The 21,963-nt window shown below is 34.3% G+C and overlaps 1 protein-coding gene across 1 annotated transcript; it reads right to left on the bottom strand.

Annotated features, from left to right (window-relative positions):
- Nucleotides 1-822: 822 nt before the first annotated feature.
- LOC114344383 (threonine--tRNA ligase 1, cytoplasmic) lies at nt 823-14,616 on the bottom strand. The gene is made up of 2 exons (XM_028295217.2): nt 12,606-14,616; nt 823-1,249 (listed from the first exon to the last, which is right to left on the bottom strand). Exons 1-2 carry the CDS (start codon nt 14,491-14,493, stop codon nt 1,014-1,016), a joined length of 2,124 nt encoding a protein of 707 aa, XP_028151018.2. The 5' UTR covers nt 14,494-14,616; the 3' UTR covers nt 823-1,013.
- Nucleotides 14,617-21,963: the final 7,347 nt, after the last annotated feature.

The raw sequence follows: 21,963 nt of genomic DNA, 5'->3' as shown, positions 1-21,963 counted from the left end.
CAGAATTCAGACAGAGAGTATGAGTATCATAATTATGCCAACTGACTGACTACACTACAGAATGATGAGTCTATAATAGACACTTTCCAGGAAAAAATACCGTTAAAAAGTTTAACTTATAGTGTGAAATAAAATTTAAAATTACAAGGAAATTGATTTGTAAAATATTGTTTGTTTTTAATAATATCAGTTTTTCCTATAATTTAGATTACATCATACTCAAAGTGAATTTCAAGTAATCAAGTACATCCTTAACTAAACCTTCCAGGAGCACACGTTTAAAATACTCCAATGTCAGTCGGAGTTTTGAATATCCAAACTTTATCCAATCATTTAAAGCATAGGCGCAAAATTTAAGGCCAATGCTTTTTAAATGCATTAATTTTTTTCGAATCGAGAGGAAACTAAATAGTATCTTTGAAAAATTTCAACGCAGAATAAAAGATTACATTATTACCGAGGGCCGAAAGTCCCCGAAAATTTCTATATTTATTTTAATAAGTTACAGGGGTGAAAAAAATAGACAAAATTTAGTGTGATTTTTAATTTCAAATATTTCATCCAAAAGAAACTTTTTGTTTATTCTAAGGGACTTTCGGCCCGCGGTAATAATGTAAACTTTCATCCTGTGTTTAAATTTTTCAAAAATATTTATTAGTTTTCTCAGGATTAAAAAAAAATGAATGCATGTAAAAAGCATTGGCCCGAAATTTTGCGTCTATGCTCTTAAATGAAATATGTATAGATATAACAAAATTAATAAATCACAGCAAAAAACAAATATAATTCAGAAAACCAAATCCAACGCAATAAAAGGCAATATTTGTTTAATAACATTTATTAAATAAATCATAAATAGGTAAAAAAAGTAATACAGCAAACATTCTTGCACCAAATTTCTTTGCATCAATGTTTTAAAAAAAGTATGTTCAGAGTTTAATAAATAGTGTATGCCTACTATCTAACAAATGATATCATACATCCGATTGAAACATTCGGATAATTTAAGAATTCTAAAATTCATTTTCAGTTTTAATGAAATTCTCTTTAAACTTGTTAAACTTCTCAACCAAAGTATCCAACGAATACTCTCCATGGACCACATTATCTCTGGTACGGACATTTACTGTATTGCTAGATCTCTCCTTTTCGCCAACAACCAGGATGAAGTTGAATTGAGCCAGCTGGGCGTTTCGGATTTTCTTATTCATAGTATCACCTGCATCAGTATCGACTTCCACCATAAATCCTACAAAATAAATATTTTTTATTACATAGAGAAGAAACAAGATTAAAAAAATATAAGAAAGAGAAGGAATTATTTATTTTGTTAATATAATTAAAACTATTATATCAACTAGATGTATTTGAGTGCTTCGTGGATTTCAAAAAGGCATTCGATAAAGTACAGCATATAACATTAATGCAGATGCTAAAAAATATTGGAATATATCGGTAAAAATCTGTATTGGAATCAAACTGCTATCGTAAAAATTGGTGATAACTACACCGATGAAATCTCCATACAACGAGGAGACAGACAAGGTGGATTATCTTCAACATTGTTCAATGTTTACTCAGACCAGTTATTTAACAAGGCCCCTGAGAGACAGTCATATGGAATAAAAATCAACAAGGAACTACTTAATGTAATTATGTATGCAGATGATACAGTAATTTTGTCAGAAAATATTGAAGGTCTCCAAATTCTGCTTGATCATTTCCTCAAAGTAGGAGAGGAAATGGGCATTAAAATATACTCAAAACTAAATTTCTAGTCTTTAGTAGTAACCCACATCCAGATGCAAAGCTTTAAGGGGGCATCCATAAACTACGTCGTCAAAAATTTGAATTTTTTAATACCCTCCCCCTCTCCGTCGTAATTCGTCGTTTACAGACGAACCCCACCCATGTCGACGTCGTCATTGCAGTTCACAACCCCCCTTTCAGTGATTTAAAAAAATTCAATGTTATTTCGTTTTTTTTTAATCAACCTTGAAATTTTATTTGCGAATGTATCGTAACAAGAACAATTAAGGGGGTAGGCGCAAAATCTTGGTCCAATGCTATTTAAATGCATTCTTTTTTAGAATCCGGAGAAAACTAATATTTGAAAAATATAAACGCAGAATGAAAGATTACATTATTACCGAGGGCTGAAAGTCCCTTAGAATAAACAAAAGATTTCTTTTGAATGAAATTTTTGAATTTAAAAATCAGACTAAATATTCTCTTTTTTTTTATACCTGTAACTTAATAAAATAAACATTATAGATGTTTTCAGAAACTTTTGGCCCTCGGTAATAATGTAATCTCTCAATCTGCTTTTAAATTTTTCAAAAATTTTTATTAGTTTTCTGAGTATTCGAAAAACATGAATGCATTTAAATAGCATTGGACCAAGATTTTGCGTATAAATCTTCTCTAAGTATAAATACGACTTACTAACTAAATAGGACACAATATTTTATTTCCATTCATTCTTTCAGAACTATTTTTTTACACACAGTATGCAGCACATAAATGAAAACAATTTAATATTGTTTGCTTCCAGAGGTTGTTCTGTATATATAGAAGCCCTTGTTTAAACCCAAAGAACAATATCTTATTGTTTGTTGTCCTGTACAAAAGTGCTACCTAATATTATTTTAAGGCTGTGACTGATAAAAACGAAATGTATGCGATAAAAGTATCTATAAGAGAATTCTTTTTAATTTTAACAAAGGTGTATTTATTCGTAAACATTTTGTTTTATTTTCAATTTCATTTCAAAAACTGTACGTTTTTATATGAATATCTGATACTTTAATGCTGTTAAAAGCTAGTAAAAAATTATATTTATAGAGACAATAGGGACAAATTTAAATATACCAATATATTAAATGACGTCAAATGTGCACTCATACCCCCCTGTCATATTTCGTAGAAATAAGCAAGCCCCCCCTCCCTATTCTCAATGACGTAGTTTATGGATGTCCCCTAATTTAATGGAGTCCAAGTTGAAAAAGTTCACAAAATTAATGGACCCAGCAGATCCAGATATAGAAAAAAAACCACAGAAGAGCAAAGATTAAAAATACTTTTATGAAAATGAAGACATTTCTTTTGCAATAATCATCTCAGTTTATAACTAAAAAATAATATCTAAGTGCTATATTTGCTATGTACTTTTGTCTGGTGCAAAAGTGTGGACACTAAAACTATCAAGCATGAACAGAATTGATGCATTGAAAATGATAGTTCAGCTTTGGCTTTCGTAGTATCAACATCGTTAGCGGCGATTGCTTCGAAAATTAGATCCAGTTTTTGTTGATTGCCATTATCGTTATCAGTTAAAAATAAAACAACTGATAAATATACAATTTTTATCATTTAATTGTGTGGAATTTTAAATAGAAAAATGGTATATGTTTAATTGAACAACTTTCACGAGATGCAAGGAACCAGTGACGGCCCGTCTGCAGGGGATCCACATAATTTTCAAGGTAACAATAATGTAAATTATTTTATACCACAATATCCATACAACATTCCGCTCCAAAATCAATGGCAGGGCCAAAGCCAGCTACAATCACACCAACCACAAGCTTTATTTTTTCAACAACATTACCCACAAATTGCATATGGTCAATCTCAAGCACAGACAACAAATATGTTGGTTGATCAAATGGCAACTGCTGCAAATTACACACAACCACCCACACAGTTAGCATACCAACAACCTACTACAGGTAACTACGTCCCACAACAGATGTCTTTTCCATCAACATCGAGATATCCGGATTTGCCAACGCAAAACACTCCCATCAATAAAGCATGCCATGTCTCTAAGCGAAATGATGAAATCAAACTCTCTGAGGAACCAAAAGAAAATGAACCAGAAGTAGAAGAGCTCTACGAACCAAACCAATTCCAAACAATAAAATCACGGAGCAAACGCAAACGAAGCAGAGACAGCCCACAGAATAACTCGAAATCAGCAAAAACTATGACCATAAGTAACAAAGTTGAACTCAGCAATCGTTTTGATATACTACAAGATACTGAGGGAGATCAAAACGAAACCACAAACGACAACAAAAGTACCACAAAGAAAGTAAGCATTCCACCATTTATACTATACGGGGTGAATAAAAATGCCCCAAACCTGCTAAAGCTAATTGAAACAGTAACAACTGATTTTACATATCGCTTACTTTACGATAACAAAATGAAAATACAAGCCAATAGTGTTGAAAATTATAAAAAAATTAAAACACTACTGGATGAAAATAAGATTGTAAGACATACATACAAATTACCAGAAGAAAAACTTTTTCGAGTAGTTTTGAGAAACCTCCACCACAGTACAGACACCAATGAAATAATAACAGCGCTAAAAGAAAAAGGTCACATGGTTCATCAAATATTGAATGTTAGAGACAAACGAACCAAGGAGCCAAAAAACTTATTCTTTATAGACCTCCAACGAAACGAAAAAAATAAAGAAATCTATGACATCAAAATATTACTGCATGCAGTGGTTAGATTCGAAATGCCATATAAAAAGCAAGAAATAGTCCAGTGCAAGAGATGTCAGAATTATGGACACACTAGAAATCAATGTACACAGCAATTTCGATGTGTTAAATGTGCAGGACTACACGATTATAGACAGTGCACAAAGAAAAAAGAGGATGGTAAGCCACCCAAATGTTCTCTTTGCGGAGGAGCGCATCCATCAAACTACAAAGGGTGCCAGGTATATCTTGATATCATAAATCGTAGATTTCCTCAAAACAGAAGTGCGCCTGGCAAAATAAACACACCCCAACCAGCCAAAATAACAAAACATAGTAACACAAATGAAGAAAGGTCAATAGCTATGACGTATGCAGAAGCTGCGGCAGAACATGTAGTGTTACCAACAAATACAAACGCGCAACCAAATGCCTCAGCAAATGATTTTCAAGTAATAGCATTTCTACAACACCAAAACAATTACCTCCAGCAACAAAACAGACAACTGCAGCTAACAATTGAAAAACAACAAGCTTCAATCAACGACTTAATACTAGAGGTTAAAAAACTAAGATTGGAGGTAAAACAAGACAGGGAAACTAGAGTATAGATGGCACAGTTATTCAAAATTGCTCTTTGGAATGCTAATGGTGTATTGAACCATAAAAATGAATTGCAGATATTTTTAGAGTCTCATAAAATAGATATAATGCTAATCTCAGAATCCCACCTAACTTCTAACACTAATTTCAAGATATATGGATATACCAGTTATAATGCAGCTCACCCTGATGCCGTTAGACTAGCAAGAGCAGGAGCCATGGTCCTAATAAAGGATGGCATTAAACACCATTTGGCTGACAAAGTAGAAGAAACATACCTCCAAGCAGTCAGCTTAGTCATAGAGGATTGGATAGGGCCAATAGCGGTTTCAGCTGTCTACTGTCCTCCTAATTATCCACCTAACAAAGAAGCATTCACCAACCTCTTCAAAAGTCTTGGCAATAGATTCCTAGCAGGGGGTGGCGACAATGCTAAACATACCAACTGGGGATCTCGGCTTACAGCAACCGGCAGAGGCAGAATACTACATAAAGTAAAACAGAAATTAAAACTAGACCATATATTGGCATATATGTACATATCGACCACCTACTGGCCAACAGATCATCGAAAAATACCTGACTGCCTAGACTTCTTCATTACAAAAGGTTTTGCACAAGGATACCTAGACATACAGTCAAATTTTGATATTGCCTTTGATCATACACCAGTAATTGCTACAATTAACTCTTCGGTAGTATTAAAAGAAAAACCGATAACCTTATGCAATAACAAAACTGATTGGGATCTATTCCGGGATAAAATTGAAGAAAAGCTAAACCTAGCTATATCCTTAAAGAATGCAAAAGAACTCGAAGATGCGGTGGAGTACTTCACAACACTGGTCCAAGGGGCTGCATGGGAATCAACCCCTACCACAACACCAAAGCAAAAACAACTAAACTGCCCCTTAAATGTCAGAGAGATGATTAACGAAAAGAGAAGACTAAGAAACATCTGGCAAAGAACAAGGCACCCAGATGATAGACGAAGATACAATCGAGCTGCAAGGCAACTAAAAGAAACACTTAGAAGACTCAAAAATAAATCATTTACAGAATATCTACAGAACTTATCACCCTCAGCCGATACTAACTATAGTCTCTGGAAAGCCACAAAACACCTAAAACAGCCACGAGATCAAATCCCACCAATTAGAAAATCTGATGGTACCTGGGCCAAAACAGATGGAGAAAAGGTAGAAGTTTTCGGTAGATATTTGGAGGAAGTATTTCAACCGTTACCACCTGCAAACGGAATTAATGACGACGAAATATATGCATTCCTTGATGAAAACGAGCAACAAATGGAGCCTATTAAAAACTTCACAATACAAGAAACTTACGACGTTATAAAAAATCACCTAGACCCCAAGAAGGCACCTGGCTATGACCTGCTTACCGGCCAAATATTAAAAGAACTTCCTAGAAAAGCAGTCGTTATGTTGACGCAACTCTTCAACGCAGTTCTAAGACTGAAGTACTTCCCTGCACAATGGAAGGTAGCAGAAATCATATTAATTCATAAACAGGGAAAACAGCCAAATGAACCTAGCTCCTATCGACCAATCAGTTTACTACCAGTCTTGTCAAAAATAATGGAAAAGTTACTGATGAAGAGACTGATGGAAACTGTCGCAGCAAAAAGCTTAATCCCAGACTACCAATTTGGGTTTCGTCAGAAACACTCGACAGTAGAACAAGTGCATCGTGTTGTTAACACAATCATCAAAGCATTCGAAGATAAAAGTTACTGTGAATCAGCTTTTTTGGATGTGAGCAAAGCCTTTGACAAGGTGTGGCATGAGGGACTCCTTTACAAATTAAAAAAGCAGCTACCAACAACAATATATTTGATTCTAAAATCCTACTTAGAAGAACGATACTTCAGAGTCAGATACGAAAATGAAGTAACTAAACTACGCATCATCAAATCAGGAGTCCCACAAGGGAGTGTCTTAGGCCCAGTCTTATACCTACTCTTCACAGCTGATCTGCCATGTACTGATGACACAGTCACCTCTACGTTTGCTGATGACACAGCTATATTAGCAGTAAACAGAAATCCTGAAGTAGCAGCGACAACGCTACAAACCAGTCTCAACAATATAGCAATGTGGGCAAGGAAATGGCGAATTACAATAAATGAAAGTAAATCTGCACACATAACATTCACAAAATGCCATGGTGAAACGCCAAGCATTACATTCAACAATGAACGAATACCTAAAACAGACAGCGTAAAATATTTGGGGATACACCTGGACAAACATCTAACCTGGCGTACCCACATATGGAAAAAAAGAAAGCAGCTGGATACTAAATGGAAAAAGCTGTACTGGCTCCTTGGCAGAAAATCACAATTATCATTGCGGAACAAATTACTAGCGTACAATACCGTTCTCAAACCAGTATGGACCTATGGAATCCAGTTATGGGGAACAGCATCTAAATCGAACATTGCTATCATCGAGAGATTCCAGTCAAAAGCCCTGCGCAGTATAGTAGATGCTCCTTGGTTCGTAACAAACCGAGACATTTATAATGATCTAGAGATGCCAACAGTTACTGCAGTGACTAAACAGCTTAGCACAAACTACCTAAGACGCTTAGAGCAACATCCAAACACACTGGCAATTAATCTGCTTGACAACAGCGAAGAAACCCGAAGGCTGAAAATAAGAACACCCTTGGATCTACCATTCCAACAGCAATAATTGTACATATGAAATTAATTTTAAATTGTGATAGTTTTATTTTATTTTTTAATATCAATGTAATAATGTAAAGTTACAAATTTTTATTGTTTTTAACATAAATGTAAGAATGTAAAAGTGCATACAGAGAGTGGATCATTGGACAAACTCTCTCTCACGACATTGTACCAATCAACATGTATGCTTATTGTTATTGTATGATGTAACAGATTGCAAAATAAACATTAAACAAAAAAAAAAAATTGAAAATGATAGCAAGAAAAACTAATGAAGAAGTAGTAAGGAGGGTCAACAAAGATAGAGAATTGCCAAAGGCTATTAAACACAGGAAAATGTCTTATCTGGGATATATAGGGTGAGGCAGATAAAGGGCCTATTAGAAATATCTCGAGAACTAAAGGTAAGAGAATCATGAAAATTGGAATACAGGGGTTTTGAGGTATGAGCTATTTAATGAAAATATTTTGGTCTCTTTGTTACTTCCGGTTATACCGGAAGTTGATTGTAACTTCGTTTTTTTAAATGGGACACTCTGTATATTTTTACATTTTTGGATTCTGCTCGATGTCTTCTTTCTTAAAATATGAGGTTTAATAATATTATACAAGATAGTTTAAAAGATAATTACGGTTTTTTATAAATCTTGTAGCAAACCCTTTCTATTACCCTCTTGTATCTATAATCCTCTTGTATTACCCTGTAGAATTGTACCGATTTGATATCAAAAACTCCATTTATGTTCAAGTGATTTTTAATATAGTCTATTATTATTAAAATTTATTAATGTAGCGAAATGTTTAATTTTAGTATACAGGATTGGTCGAAACTCGGAATGAGTATTATGTGTGTTTTCTTAAATGGAACACCCTGTATTTTAGTATTGTAATGAAATGATATTTTAGATTACTTTTTTATTTCTTAAGCATTCCCTATACCTAACTGCTTTACCTAATTTGTAAGTTATTCGTAGTTCTTTAAGCCAAACATTAATTGCAACAAAAATTACGTGAAATTTTAATAGGTTTGCCGTGAAAATATTCAATCATAAATAATTTTTTGAAAATAAATACATGTTAATCTAGAATGATCCTTAATTTATTCATATTGGATGAGATACCCTACGTTGTTAAGGTTGTTGGTGCATAAAATATTAATAAAAACAAACCATATTATACCTAGTTGGCTATGGCTTTGACACTAAAGTTGATTAAACATTAGACATTATATTATTTTTATAGTTCCAGTTGCTTTGTTACATTACTAATATACATTTTTGTAATGGGGAACTGATTAGTAAAGTTTTTGTTCAAGGAGAGTATAACAAAAATGTACTACTAGCAATAAGAATTTATCATCTGCAACTCCCTGATAGACGACAGCCAAAAAGAGAAACTTTTCAAAGTTGACTAGAATAGTTTCAACTTACTAGACACTTAGATTACGAGAACATTTATACTAATATGCAGATTCTCAGTGACACTAACATTTAATTCATTTTAATCATTTACAATAGTTTTTGTTTGATCAGATTTCTCGTAATCTAAATGTCCAGTTCGTTGAAACCGCTCTAGTAAATTTTGAAAAGTTTCTCTTTTTGGTTGTCATTTATCATGGAATTGCTGATGATAAATTCTTATTGCTAGTAGCAAATTTTTATTTGTTATACTCTCCTAGAACAAAAAAACACCCGAATCAGTTCCTCATTAGAAAAATTCATATTAGTAATGGTAGTAAAGCAACTGGAACTTCAAAAATAAGTAGAATGTTTAAGCAAAGCAAATGTTTAAGCATATTTAGTGTCAAAATCATAGCCAACTAGATAGAATATTGTATGTTTTTATTAATATTACACACCAACAATCTTAACTACGTAGGTATTTTTATATATCAACCAGTATTAATAAATTAAGGGTCAGTCGAGATTAATATGTGCTTATTTTCGAAAAATTATTTATGATTGAATATTTTCATGGCAAACCTAATAAAATTTCACTTAATTTTTGTTGTAATTAATGTTTGGCTTAAAGAACTATGAATAACTTACAAATTAAAGCAGTTAGGTATAGGGAATGCTTAAGAAATAAAAAAGTACTATAAAATATCATTTCATGACAATACTAAAATACAGGGTGTTCCATTTAAGAAAACTCAGATAATACTCATTCCGAGTTTCGACCACCCTGTATACTAAAATTAAACATTTCGATATATTAATAATTTTTAATAATAATAGACTAAGTATATTAAAAATCACTTGAACATAAATGGAGTTTTTGATTTCAAATCAGTAGAATTCTACAGGGTGTGAAATTTGCTACAAAATTTATAAAAAACCGTAATTATCTTTTAAACTGCCATGTATAATATTGCAAAACCTCATATTTTAAGGAAGAAGACATCGAGCAAAATCCAAAAATGTAAAAATATACAGGGTGTCCCATTTAAAAAACGAAGTTACAATCAACTTCCGGTATAACCGGAAGTAGCAAAGAGACCAAAATATTTTCATTAAATAGTTCATACCACAAAACCCCTGTATTCGAATTTTCATCATTCTCTTACCTTTAGTTCTCTAGATATTTCTAATAGGCCCTTTATCTGCCTCACCCTGTATAGTGAGGGAAATTTGATACAGAATACAGCGCAACCAGATTCACTTCGTATTTGTGATTTGGATGTGCACTGTTGTTGACATTCGATTTTTCCATATTTTTTGAATTTCATTTTGGTACCGTGTAGCTATTTTACTTGGCGAAAAGCTACCAAAATCAAATTTAAAAAATTTGGAAAAACAGAATGTCAACACCAGTTCGCATCCAAATCTGAAATACAAAGTGAAACTGGTTGTGCTGTACTATAACTGATCATTAAAGGCAACATAGAAGGCTGTAGAAGTGTAGGAAGAAAAGAAGTTTCTTGGTTAAAAAAATATTCGTGAATGGACTCGGATATCAAGTTGCAGGATTTAATTTAAGATATTAAGCCAAGTTGTAGAAGATTGAGAAGCCTTCACAACGGTGATTGCTAACATCAGATAATTCTGATATGGCATATGAAGAAGAAGAATGGGACCATATTGTATCTACAAGGAGGTGAAAAGTATTTTTTTTTGGTAATTTAAACAAAAATAGTTTATAGAGATTTATTTATTTAAAAGGAATACTACTTGAAACATACTTGAGATTAAAATGATCAATGAGATCAATAAGTAAACTTTAGTAAAATTAGAAGAAAAAAAATAAATTTCAGTAAACATTCAGTAACTTTTTAGGAGAATACGAAAGAAATATTTCAAACCCATTACATTTTACTCTGTTTCTAGTCAAAACACATAACTGCATACAAAACAAATATACAAACAAGCATACATTTGGGAAATGTACTGATAGAAAGGGTTGATAATTACAAATACCTAGGAACCTGGATTTCATACAATAATGATCAAGCAACAGAAATAAGAGCCAGGATAGAAACAGCAAGAAATGCATTTGTAAAAATGAAAACAATTCTCTGTAACAAAGATCTTAGATTAGAAATGAGAGTAAGAGCTTTGAGATGCTACGTGTTTTCTACATTGCAATATGGACTGAAAGCTGGACATTGAAGCAAGAACAAATAAATAAGCTATAGTCATTTGAAATGTGGTGTTACAGAAGGATGTTTAGAATAGCATGGACACAGAAGTATTGTAAGAAATGGGCAAAGAATACAAAGAAAAAATAAGAAAGTTACAATGTCTAGGACACATAAGGGGGCAGAGATATGAAATGCTAAGACTGACAATACAGGGAAAGATAAGTGGAGGCAGGAGTATAGGAAGAAGGAGAGTGTAATGGTTGGAGAATTTAAGGGAGTGGTTTAAATGCAGTTTTATAGAACTCTTCAAAGCAGTGGTAGATAGAGGAAAGATAGTGATAATGATATCCAACCTCCGATTCAGAGACAGCACTTAAGGGGGGAAATAGGTTTAGAGGTTTTAAAATTTCAAATTTTTGGAACTAGCATGAATTGATAGTATTACTATTCAAGAATGTGTTCTGAAAATTTCAAAGCAAAATTCGAAGTCCTTCCCAAGTTATGAGAATTATATGGAGCGCACTCGTGTAGAGCGCAATCTATGAGATTTTTTCAAAGGCGTTTTTCTCGAAATGACTTTTTTTCGGCTTGCGTGGCATCTAGCTCAAAAAATAATGAACCAATTTTAAAAAACCAAAGTGATTATTGTTCTTTATTAAATTGTCTTCGATATGAACCTCCAATTGGAATAAAAAATGGGTTTTAAGTGCATTTTTAAGGGCAAATAACTAAAAAAAAAACGGTAAAAATTGATGTTTTTTTCAAACTTGCGTAATTTTTCAAATTTTTTATTTTTTAGCCGATTTGAGGTTCATGTCGAAGAGAAACTTGTAATAAATGTAAAATTTTTGGATTTTTGATTTTAGGCGGAAATTACGACCTCTACATGTCACGCAAGCGACATGTTCGTGCAGCGAACGTCCACAGGTTGCGGCCTACAACTTCTCTATTTTTAAATATAATAACTTAAAAAAATTTGGACATATACTTTAGAATATGTATAAAATGATCCCAAAGTTGCAAAAAAAAATTTTTTTTCTACCTAAAAAAAATTCTCAAAAAACATGAAAAATCGGGCTCCTAAACCTATTTCCCCCCTTAAAGAAGAAGAATATACAGATTATTGCAATCAGCTTCCCTGCTTAAAACAATTACATCAAGCCCTACTCTTTTATATAAAACAATATAAGTAACAAGAAAAAATTTATACCTGCACTGAATAGTTTATCCCTAACTTGTCCTGCATATTCATCATAAGTAGGACCAACTGGAATAACCATAGCTTGCCTTGGAGATAGCCAGAAAGGCCATTTGCCAGCAAATGACTCAGTCAAAACAGCTATACATCTTTCTACTGAACCAAGAATAGCTCTGTGAATCATCACTGGCCTCTTCTTTTCTCCACTATCACTGACATAAGACAAGTTAAATCTTATGGGTAGCTGGAAATCCAGTTGAATAGTTGCACATTGGTGAGCTCGTTTTAAAGCATCCTTAACAGTGATATCAATTTTAGGCCCATAGAAAGCACCATCTCCTGGATTCATCTTCCATGGTACACCAAATTTATCCAAACTATCAGCTAAAGCTTTTTCTGCAGAATCCCATAATTCTGCTTCACCAATAAACTTTTCTGGTCTAGTTGACAGGCAAAGCTCAAACGTAAATCCAAAAGCAGAATACACAAAACTTACAAAATCTAAGCATTTGTGTATTTCATCCCTAATATGTTCCGAAGTACAGAAAATGTGGGCATCATCCTGTTGGAATCTTCGTACTCTAGTAAGACCAGTTAGGGCTCCTGAAAGCTCATTTCTATGAAGTACTCCAAAATCTGCCAAACGAAGAGGAAGTTCTCGCCAGGATCTTACACGATTATCAAACATTAGACAATGACCTGGACAGTTCATAGGCTTTAACGCAAACTTCTCTTTTTCTATATCAAAAGAAAACATATTTTCTTCATAATGGCTCCAATGCCCAGAAGTCTGCCATAGTTTCACATTGTACATATTCGGAGAAATTACTTCTTCAAAACCTCTTTTTCTGTATTGTTCTTTAATGAAGCTCATTAAAGTGTTGTAAATATGAGCTCCTTTGGGTTGGAAGAAACACGAACCTGGTGATAACTCATGGAAGAAAAACAATTCTTGTTCTCTTCCAATTTTTCTATGGTCTCTCTTTGCTGCTTCTTCTTGTAGATGTTCCCATTCTTTAAGTTTCTTTGGATCTGGAAAACTTATACCATACACCCTCTGAAGAGTCTCAGCATCAGCTTTTCCCTCCCAATAGGTAGAAGAGTTTTTGGTAACTTTGAGTGCTTTGATTTTTCCAGTATGTCTGATGTGAGGTCCTCTACATAAGTCTATCAGAGGGCCACATCTGTAAACAGTAGTGGTTGGAGTGGTCACTTTTTCTTTGAGAATTCTTTGCTTGAACTCGTTATATTTGAACATTTCTATCAGATCTTCTTTTTTCATTTCAAGTCTTTCAAATGGCTGCTTTTCTTTGACAATGTTCTTCATTAAGCTTTCAACTACAGGAAAATCAGTCTGAGATATACCTTTACTGTCTAAGAACATATCATAATAATAACCAGAATCAATGGGAGGTCCATAACAAAGACAACCACCATATATTCTCTCCAGAGCTTCTCCAAGTACATGGGCCGATGAATGCCAGAAAACCGCTTGTGCCTCTTCATCGTCGAATTTTAACAACTGCAAAGTACAATCTACTTCTAAGGGCCTGTCCAAATCCCATAAGACGTCATTAACTTTTGCAATAACTGTATTATCAGCCAAACCTTGGCTGATTCCTTTAGCAATGTCATATGGTGTAGTTTTCCAGCTGACACCCTCAATTATTTTGCCATCTGGTAAAGTAACTTTGATAGATTCTTCTGGTTTTTGTGCCAATTCAGCTTCATACTGGGCTTTTAATTTATCCCATATTGCTAACCTGTTATCGATAAATTCTGGACGAGGCTTAAGTTCTTTGGCTGCAGTTGAATCACCTCCATTTTGAGCCAGTTGCTTGTTTTTCTTTGATTTGGATTTTTCATTTTTGCTTTCTGGTTTTTCTTTATTGTCACTCATTTTTTTAATTCACTATTTCACTGGTATTCAAATGCACTATCACTTTTTAAATGCGGTTTTCTGAAAGACACATGTACTTACATCAGCATAGAATACGAAAATACGTCATTTGAAAATTGAAATGATAAAATTTTTTCAAAGGGTTGCGTCATGTTATCATAGTGAGTCATGACAGTGACAGTTGTGCTCCACATTTCAAACTATTGACTAATAGGCCAGTACATGAAGGTTAGGTAACATAATTTTTCTCGTCAACAGGGATATTCTTGAAAAATTGGATTTAGGTTATTTTTACCGTCTACTTCACTATGCTTTTGGGGTGTAGGGTTGTGTTATAGAGGTAGTATCTTTCATCGGAACGACCACATCGAGCGTCATAGACGGGATGAGATGGTTCTTGATAACTGGTCCTCATAAGACACCCAACTCTCACTTATGGCTCCACGTGCCACACCCTGGGCAACTGCATTAGTCTTCAGGCTAAACTACTTAAGTGAAGGTAGCAAGATATGGGGAAAATAGCAACGTCTGTACCCAGAATGGGCGGTTGCAAACGGCGTCTGTTCCATATATAGTGGGCGGCTGAAAACTAAGCCTGGAAGTGACATGAAGGAAGGCAACGGGATACCACCTTCATTATTTTTCCCAAGAGAATCACACGAATACATTCAACTCAAAATTATCCGGAGGTATAAATGGTTCCCCAATCGGATCTCCGGGGGAGCCGTCTTGAATGATACAAACGTAGAAGCAAACTTAAGAAAGACATTAAAGATAGACACCTGGAATACACGCAGCTTATTTGAAGCCGGAAGGCTGGCTAACCTAACTCAAGAAATGTGCAGAATCGATCTAGATATCCTGGGATCTCAGAAACCTGGTGGCATGGATCCGGTAAATGCACTACAGAAAGCGGAACATTCTTTTACTCAAGCAATGATGACCGCATCATAGAAAAGGCGTCGAGATTATGATAAGTAAAAAATTGATGAGAGCTGTCACAGAGTTTGTACCATATTCCGACCGCACAGCCTTGGTAAAACTTGAAGCGAAGCCAAATAATCTCAACATCATACAGGTTATGCACCAACTGCAGATGCAGCAGATGAAGAAGTAGAAAACTTTTATAGTGAAATCAAAGAATTACTTAAATTGACAAAGAAACATGATGTTAACATAATTATGGGAGATTTTAATTCCAAAATAGGGAAAGGCAGCTTTGAAGACGTAGTTGGACCTTATGGTCTTGCAACAAGGAACTAAAGGGGTGACAGACTTATACAATTTCAATTTTGTCAGAAAGAAAACATGAGAGTTACTAACACATGGTTCCAACTCCACCCCCGTCGCCTTTATACTTGGAAATCTCCAGCCGATAGAGCTCAGAACATAATAAGAAATCAGATAGACTTCATTTGCATCAACGGTAGATTTAGCACAACTGTCAAAAGAGCTTGCACATATCCTGGAGCAGATGTGCCTTCTGACCATGTACTACTAGTGGCCGTCATAAAGATCGCTCTTTCATGCAAAAAGAAGCCTGAAACTCAACAACAGATCGCATTGGATAAACTAAAAGATCCAATGATACAAGCAGAAATAAGTAATGAAATAAACACACAAATTCAAATACTGACGACAAACATTACCGAAGATCTAACACCAACATAGAATACGATTACAAGTGCTGTAACATATATCATGAAAAACAACTTGGGGTACAAACCATAGAACAAGAAGCAAACATGGATGACAGAAGAAATACTATTATTAATGGATGAACGACGACGACACAAGAATGACCCAGATGGCAGCAATATATATATAAAAACATTAACAAGCAAAGATAAGAATAGCAAAAAATGAATGGCTTAAGCAACAATGTATCGATCTAGAACATTTACAACGACAGCACGACGACCGGAATTTACATAAAAAGCTTAAGGAGACTGCTGGAATATACAGAAAACGAAGACCAACTACCATAGTTAATCAGGATAACCAGATAGTGCTAGGTGAAAAAGAGAAAATTCATACATGGGAAAACTATATCTAGGAGCTCTTTCATGACGAAAGACCCATGAGTGAATTTTATACAGACGAACAGCTGACTGACCCTTCGATCACTAAAGAGGAAATAGAAAAAAAAATATTATATTCAAAAAACAATAAGGCACCTGGACCAGATGAAATCCCTTCAGAAATACTCAAACTATTGGATGAAAGGGGAATTTCAGCACTACATAAAATATTTAATTTTATTTATGAAACTGGTTGCTATCCTCAACAGTGGTTGCTCTCTACAGTTGAGTCCGCGAGTCTTTACCCGTGCGTCATTAATACCTGGCGAGATAAAACACATACTTTTTATCTAGCATCATTCTCTTCCATGCATGAAACTCATGACAAACCAGCTGCCGTTTGTTATTAAGTAACAACACATGTTATTTTTATGAACCATCTACACTCAGTGCATTGAAAAGAGATAGGTACAAAAAAAGACGATTCGGTATGTTTTCATATTTTAAGCACAATTTGTTTGACGTTTCTGATTTGTTTAATTTTGTGCAATTTTGTGGCTGTCAGTCAGTTGAACTTTTTGCGGTTTTTGTCGAATTTTTGCGTTTTGAAGTTTCTTTATATTACACAAACAGTTGTTTTCACAACTAATTTTATATTGGGCTTTGAAATTTTAAGGTAAATAATTATATTTAGGCAATTAATATTTAAAACATACAAAGCTATATAACGTCATTCACACAGTAAAGAAATGACTGTGTTTATATTTCCGTCAAAGTGAATAAAATAACAAAAATAAAATATGTTATTGGATTTTTTTATAAATTGTTTATTTATTTATTAATCAATAATAATAAAAGAATTTATTAAGCTACTTCAAATGTAGCTGTAATTCTGCGCAAAAATTTTGAAGCAAAACTTACATTTGACATTCTATATATTTGATAACGTCAAATTTTATAATAAAACCCGTAATCGGAACAGTAGCCACTTTCTGTCAGTTGTTGTTGCGTGAAATATATTTCCGACTTATTTCGTATGCTTTAAGTGATGACGCACGGGTAAAGACTCGCGGACTCAACTGTACATTTATTCCCCTACCTAAAAAAGTCAATGAAAAAAGATGTGAGGATCACAGACTCATTAGCCTGATGAGTCACACTTTAAAAATATTCTTGATTATTTCATTCATAGGAGATTCTGACCAATAGAAAGCTACATAAATCTGAATTAAATTGATAAATTTTGATAATTGCCCGTCGTTAAGTATATTATACGTCAGATGCCCTTCGTTGCTACGAAAAAATACATTCAGTGACATTAATGACAATTAATGTTTTAAAAATTATAAAAGTGATGATTTTCAATCGTCAAATATTTATAAAAACTTTGTGTGTAATTGTACTAATTTGTACTTAAATAAATTACAATAAAATTTTGGTTTTGAACAGTTTTATTCATGAAATAATCGCAACAAATTGCACTCGAACTCTAAAATTAATATAGAATTTTTGCCCTCGTGACACTTTGACATAATTTCACTCGCCTTTGGCTCGTGAAATTAAAACTGTCACAGTGTCACTCGGGAAAAATTCAATAATTTTAGAGCTCTTGTGCAATTACTACTGAAAATACTACATCAAAGATTATACAAAAAATGTGAATGGGACATCAGTGATTCTTAGTTTGGGTTTAGGCAAGGTTTAGGAACAAGAGAAGCAATAGTAGCAACACAGGTGTTGGTCCAAAATTTTTACGATCAGAGGAAGGACGTATTCCTGTGCTTTTTAGATTACGAGAAAGCGTTTGATCGGGTCCAACATCACAAGTTAATGCAGATCCTCAAGAAGCTCGATATAGACCAAAAAGACATAAGATGCATTGAAAACTTGTACTGGTATCAGGCAGTACAATTAAAAACAGACAATTCTATATCCAAATCCATACATATAAGAAGGGGTGATCGGCAGGGATGGGTGCTTTCCCCTCTTTTATTTAACATTTATTCGAAAGCCAGATTTCAAGAGTCTTTGGAAGATGCAGAGATGGGAATCAAAGTGAATGGAGTATTGATCAACAACATACGATATGCTGATGATGCTGTCTTAATTTGTGACAACATAGCAGATCTTCAACAACTTGTCACTATAATCGGAGAATACAGTAAGCGAATGGGATTTGAGATTAATACCAAAAAGACCAAATTCATGATCATTTACAGAAACTTGGATGCATTTGAAAACTCCACAATAACACTGAATACTAAGTCCATTGAAAGAGTGAGTAAATTTAAATACCTGGGAACGTGGCTTTTTGAAGACTGGGCATCGGACAGAGAAGTAAAATGTCGCATTGAGCAAGCTCGACAAGCTTTCGTAAAATTCAGGAAGGTACTGACCTGCTCAAAGTTCGACCTTACACTGAGACTAAGGTTTACTAAATGCTACGTGTGGTTGGTGTTGCTGTATGGCATAGAGGGCTGGACACTCAAAACGAGGGATATAAACAGATTAGAAGGCTTCGAAATGTGGCTTTATCGCCGTATCCTAAAGATACCATGGACGGCGAAAGTCACAAATTTAGATGTCCTTAAAAGAATCAACCAAGAACGCCAGCTTTTCGAAAACATCAAGAAAAGAAAAACGGCGTATTTGGGTCACATCATGCGAAACGAAAAATACCAGTTCCTTCAACTTATAATCCAGGGTAAAATTGAAGGCAAGAGGGGAATAGGACGCAAGAAAATAATGTCCTGTCTCCGAAACATAAGGCAATGGACAGAGCATTGCAAGAAACAGAGAGTTAATGGAAAATGTGATCGCTACCATCCATTAGTGGATTTGCATTTGAAGAAGAAGAAGATGAAGACTTCACTTTTGGACTTCTACTTGGAGGCGAAAGCCGGTGAAAACGTACGTTCAAAATAAGTCCGGAAATAGATAAATTCTATTCGCGAAGTTAAGTCACAGTAACGACCTCTCGAGGATTTCGGCTGAACTAGCATTGAGGGTGTTTTCCAGAGACATGTTAACCGTAGACAAGGCATACTGAGCAAAAAAACTTAACGCGCGGCAATCGACCGGTGGTCTATCTATCTCTTTTTACTAAGCGATACCGCTCATTTGATGGACAAAGATGGCTAGTCCACACAAAATGAATATTGACCAATGGCGTCCTTGACATCGGCGTTACACCTCGATCAACCTCGATGCACAGAGCGGCTCATAGCTAGCCTAATCTACAGGTTATTATATCTATGGTGTTTTCAATGTCAAACGCTGAGCCGGCTGAGCGCTTGAAACGGGCGCGCTGCAACTCTCTACCTCTATCAAAGAATACTCCATCCAACAAGAAGCGAAAGCAGCTGTCGGCTCCTTTGATATTCAGGGGACAGAAATATCGGTCGGAGAATGGTAGGGGTAATACTTCACACTACACTAAGAAAAGTAATGAGGAATTCGTTCAAAACTGTAGGAAATTTGAGTTACACTGAGAAACAAAGTAATAATTAAAACTATAGTGTTTTTAAGTTGATCTATTAATATGAATTGTATTTTTTTTCTGTAAAATTTAATATAACCCATATATAAATTTTGTACTGATAAGTAAAAAGGTTTTAAGTTAAAAATATCGATTTTGACTAAGTTTTGTAAACTTATGTAAACGTGATGGATTTTTGATGCTTAGTTTAATTTAATAGTTAATTTCAAAATAGAGATTAAAATTTCTATCGTTTTCTATTACTTTTTTTCGTACTAAAAATTTGAAAAATAGATATTTTTGACCCAAGACCTTTTTACTTAGGACAGAATTATACTTTCGAATTTTCTATTAACTTTGTCTTAGATTGATCATTTTTTTTTGTTTCCTTTTGAGAAATTTCTTTGAATGTCTATTGACCTCCAACACCGCCATATTCTCGCTGCACGAGGAAACTCTGCGGCGGAGGCTAGAATGACTTTATTCACCTTCGATTTCTTTCTGTGCATCTGAGGTTTCTGGAAACTCTGGTTGTACTGTACCAAATTCAACTCGCCTGGATATATAACAGTTACCTCATCACATCTAGCATCTAATACTTGGGAATTAATCTATCGGCTGGAAACAATATCGAAGAAGAGGTAAAAGAACAAATAATTAAAGCCAGTAGAACGGCCGATGCCCAAACGGCACAATTTGGAAAAACAAACACGTAAGAGTGCAAAACAAAGGCCCAAATATATAAGTCAGTTATTAGGCCAGTTATGACTTATAAGGCCGAAACAAGACCAGATACAAGCAAAACACAAAAACATCTGGAGACCAACCAAATGAAGATCTTAAGAAGGATTGCTGGAAAAGTACTACAGGACAGGGTAAGAAGTGAGGAAATCAGCCGCATGCAAGCAGGATGTTTAAATCAAGGATAGTAAGGGACAAGTCACCGTTAGGCAGAAGAAGTATAGGACGCCCAAGGAAAAGCTGTAATGACAATTTAGGGACAGAATAAAATGCACCGTTGAAGAAAAACAGGCAGTACTGCCTATATAAAAGAAAGAAGACATCAGATCTAGCATCTAGCCACCTTAACCTGTTTCTTATTTTGTTTCCAATAGGATCAATAGGATCCACACCCAATTTTTTCGTATATACTGATTCCTAACATTATCTTTTCTAGTTATTCGCTAGTTCTAGTTATTAATAACTGCGGATTCAATACAGAACTTAACCTAACCCTAATGAAGCTCTGCTTTCACACAAAATTTTCCAGTTTCAGCTGCATTCGCTCTCTCTAATTGTTACCTTCTGATACATTTTTTATACCACTCTCACATATTTAGCCGGCACTCCTTTCCTACTTAGTACCATTAGGTTTCTGGTAACTTTGCTATATGCCTTCCCAAGATTAATAAACACAATGTGCAAGTCTTTCTCTTCCACTCATAAGTTTTTCCCTCAGCTGTCATAAAATAAAAATTGATGTTGTGGATCTGCCTTTTATAAATTCAAAATGACCTTTATTTCTAGAACCGTACACTAAATTTATACTATTGCAAATTAAATTAGACACTAAATAGCTATGTTTAAATTGTTTTTTTATTAAAAAGCTTAATTAAAAATCTGGGAATAAATAATTTTAATAGATATGTACGTATATGGAATCACATAAATGTTTAAAAAGAACTTTCTCTCATTGCCCTACCCCTACGATCGTTTACCTGCTACGATTTCTCGGTACTGAAAAGAGAATTATTTGTTCACGATCTAGTGGGGCGTCCCAGTACGAACCACACAAGAAAATCCACCTTTGTGTGGAGCCATCACAATGAGAGTTTATTTTAACAATAGATATGTTTAGTAGTATTATCCTTTTTTCTACAATTAGAAAAGATTAAACAACACAATAATTATACAACAAACAGCTGTTAGGGGTTAGGTTGAGAAATAAGAAATAATACATGAAACATGGCG

Source organism: Diabrotica virgifera, chromosome 7 (assembly GCF_917563875.1).
Source record: "Diabrotica virgifera virgifera chromosome 7, PGI_DIABVI_V3a".
Taxonomy (NCBI): Eukaryota; Metazoa; Arthropoda; class Insecta; order Coleoptera; family Chrysomelidae; genus Diabrotica; species Diabrotica virgifera.
Note: the sequence above shows the minus strand (reverse complement) of the source record. Positions and strands in the feature narration are given on the sequence as shown.

Bases quoted from the DNA above. Each gene is read 5' to 3' on its own strand.
- LOC114344383 (XM_028295217.2), bottom strand. From the start codon at position 14,493: ATGAGTGACAATAAAGAAAAACCAGAAAGCAAAAATGAAAAATCCAAA. The intron at 1,250-12,605 runs GTATAAATTTTT...TTTATTTTGTAG, and splicing joins GGATAAACTATTCAGTGCAG to GATTTATGGTGGAAGTCGAT.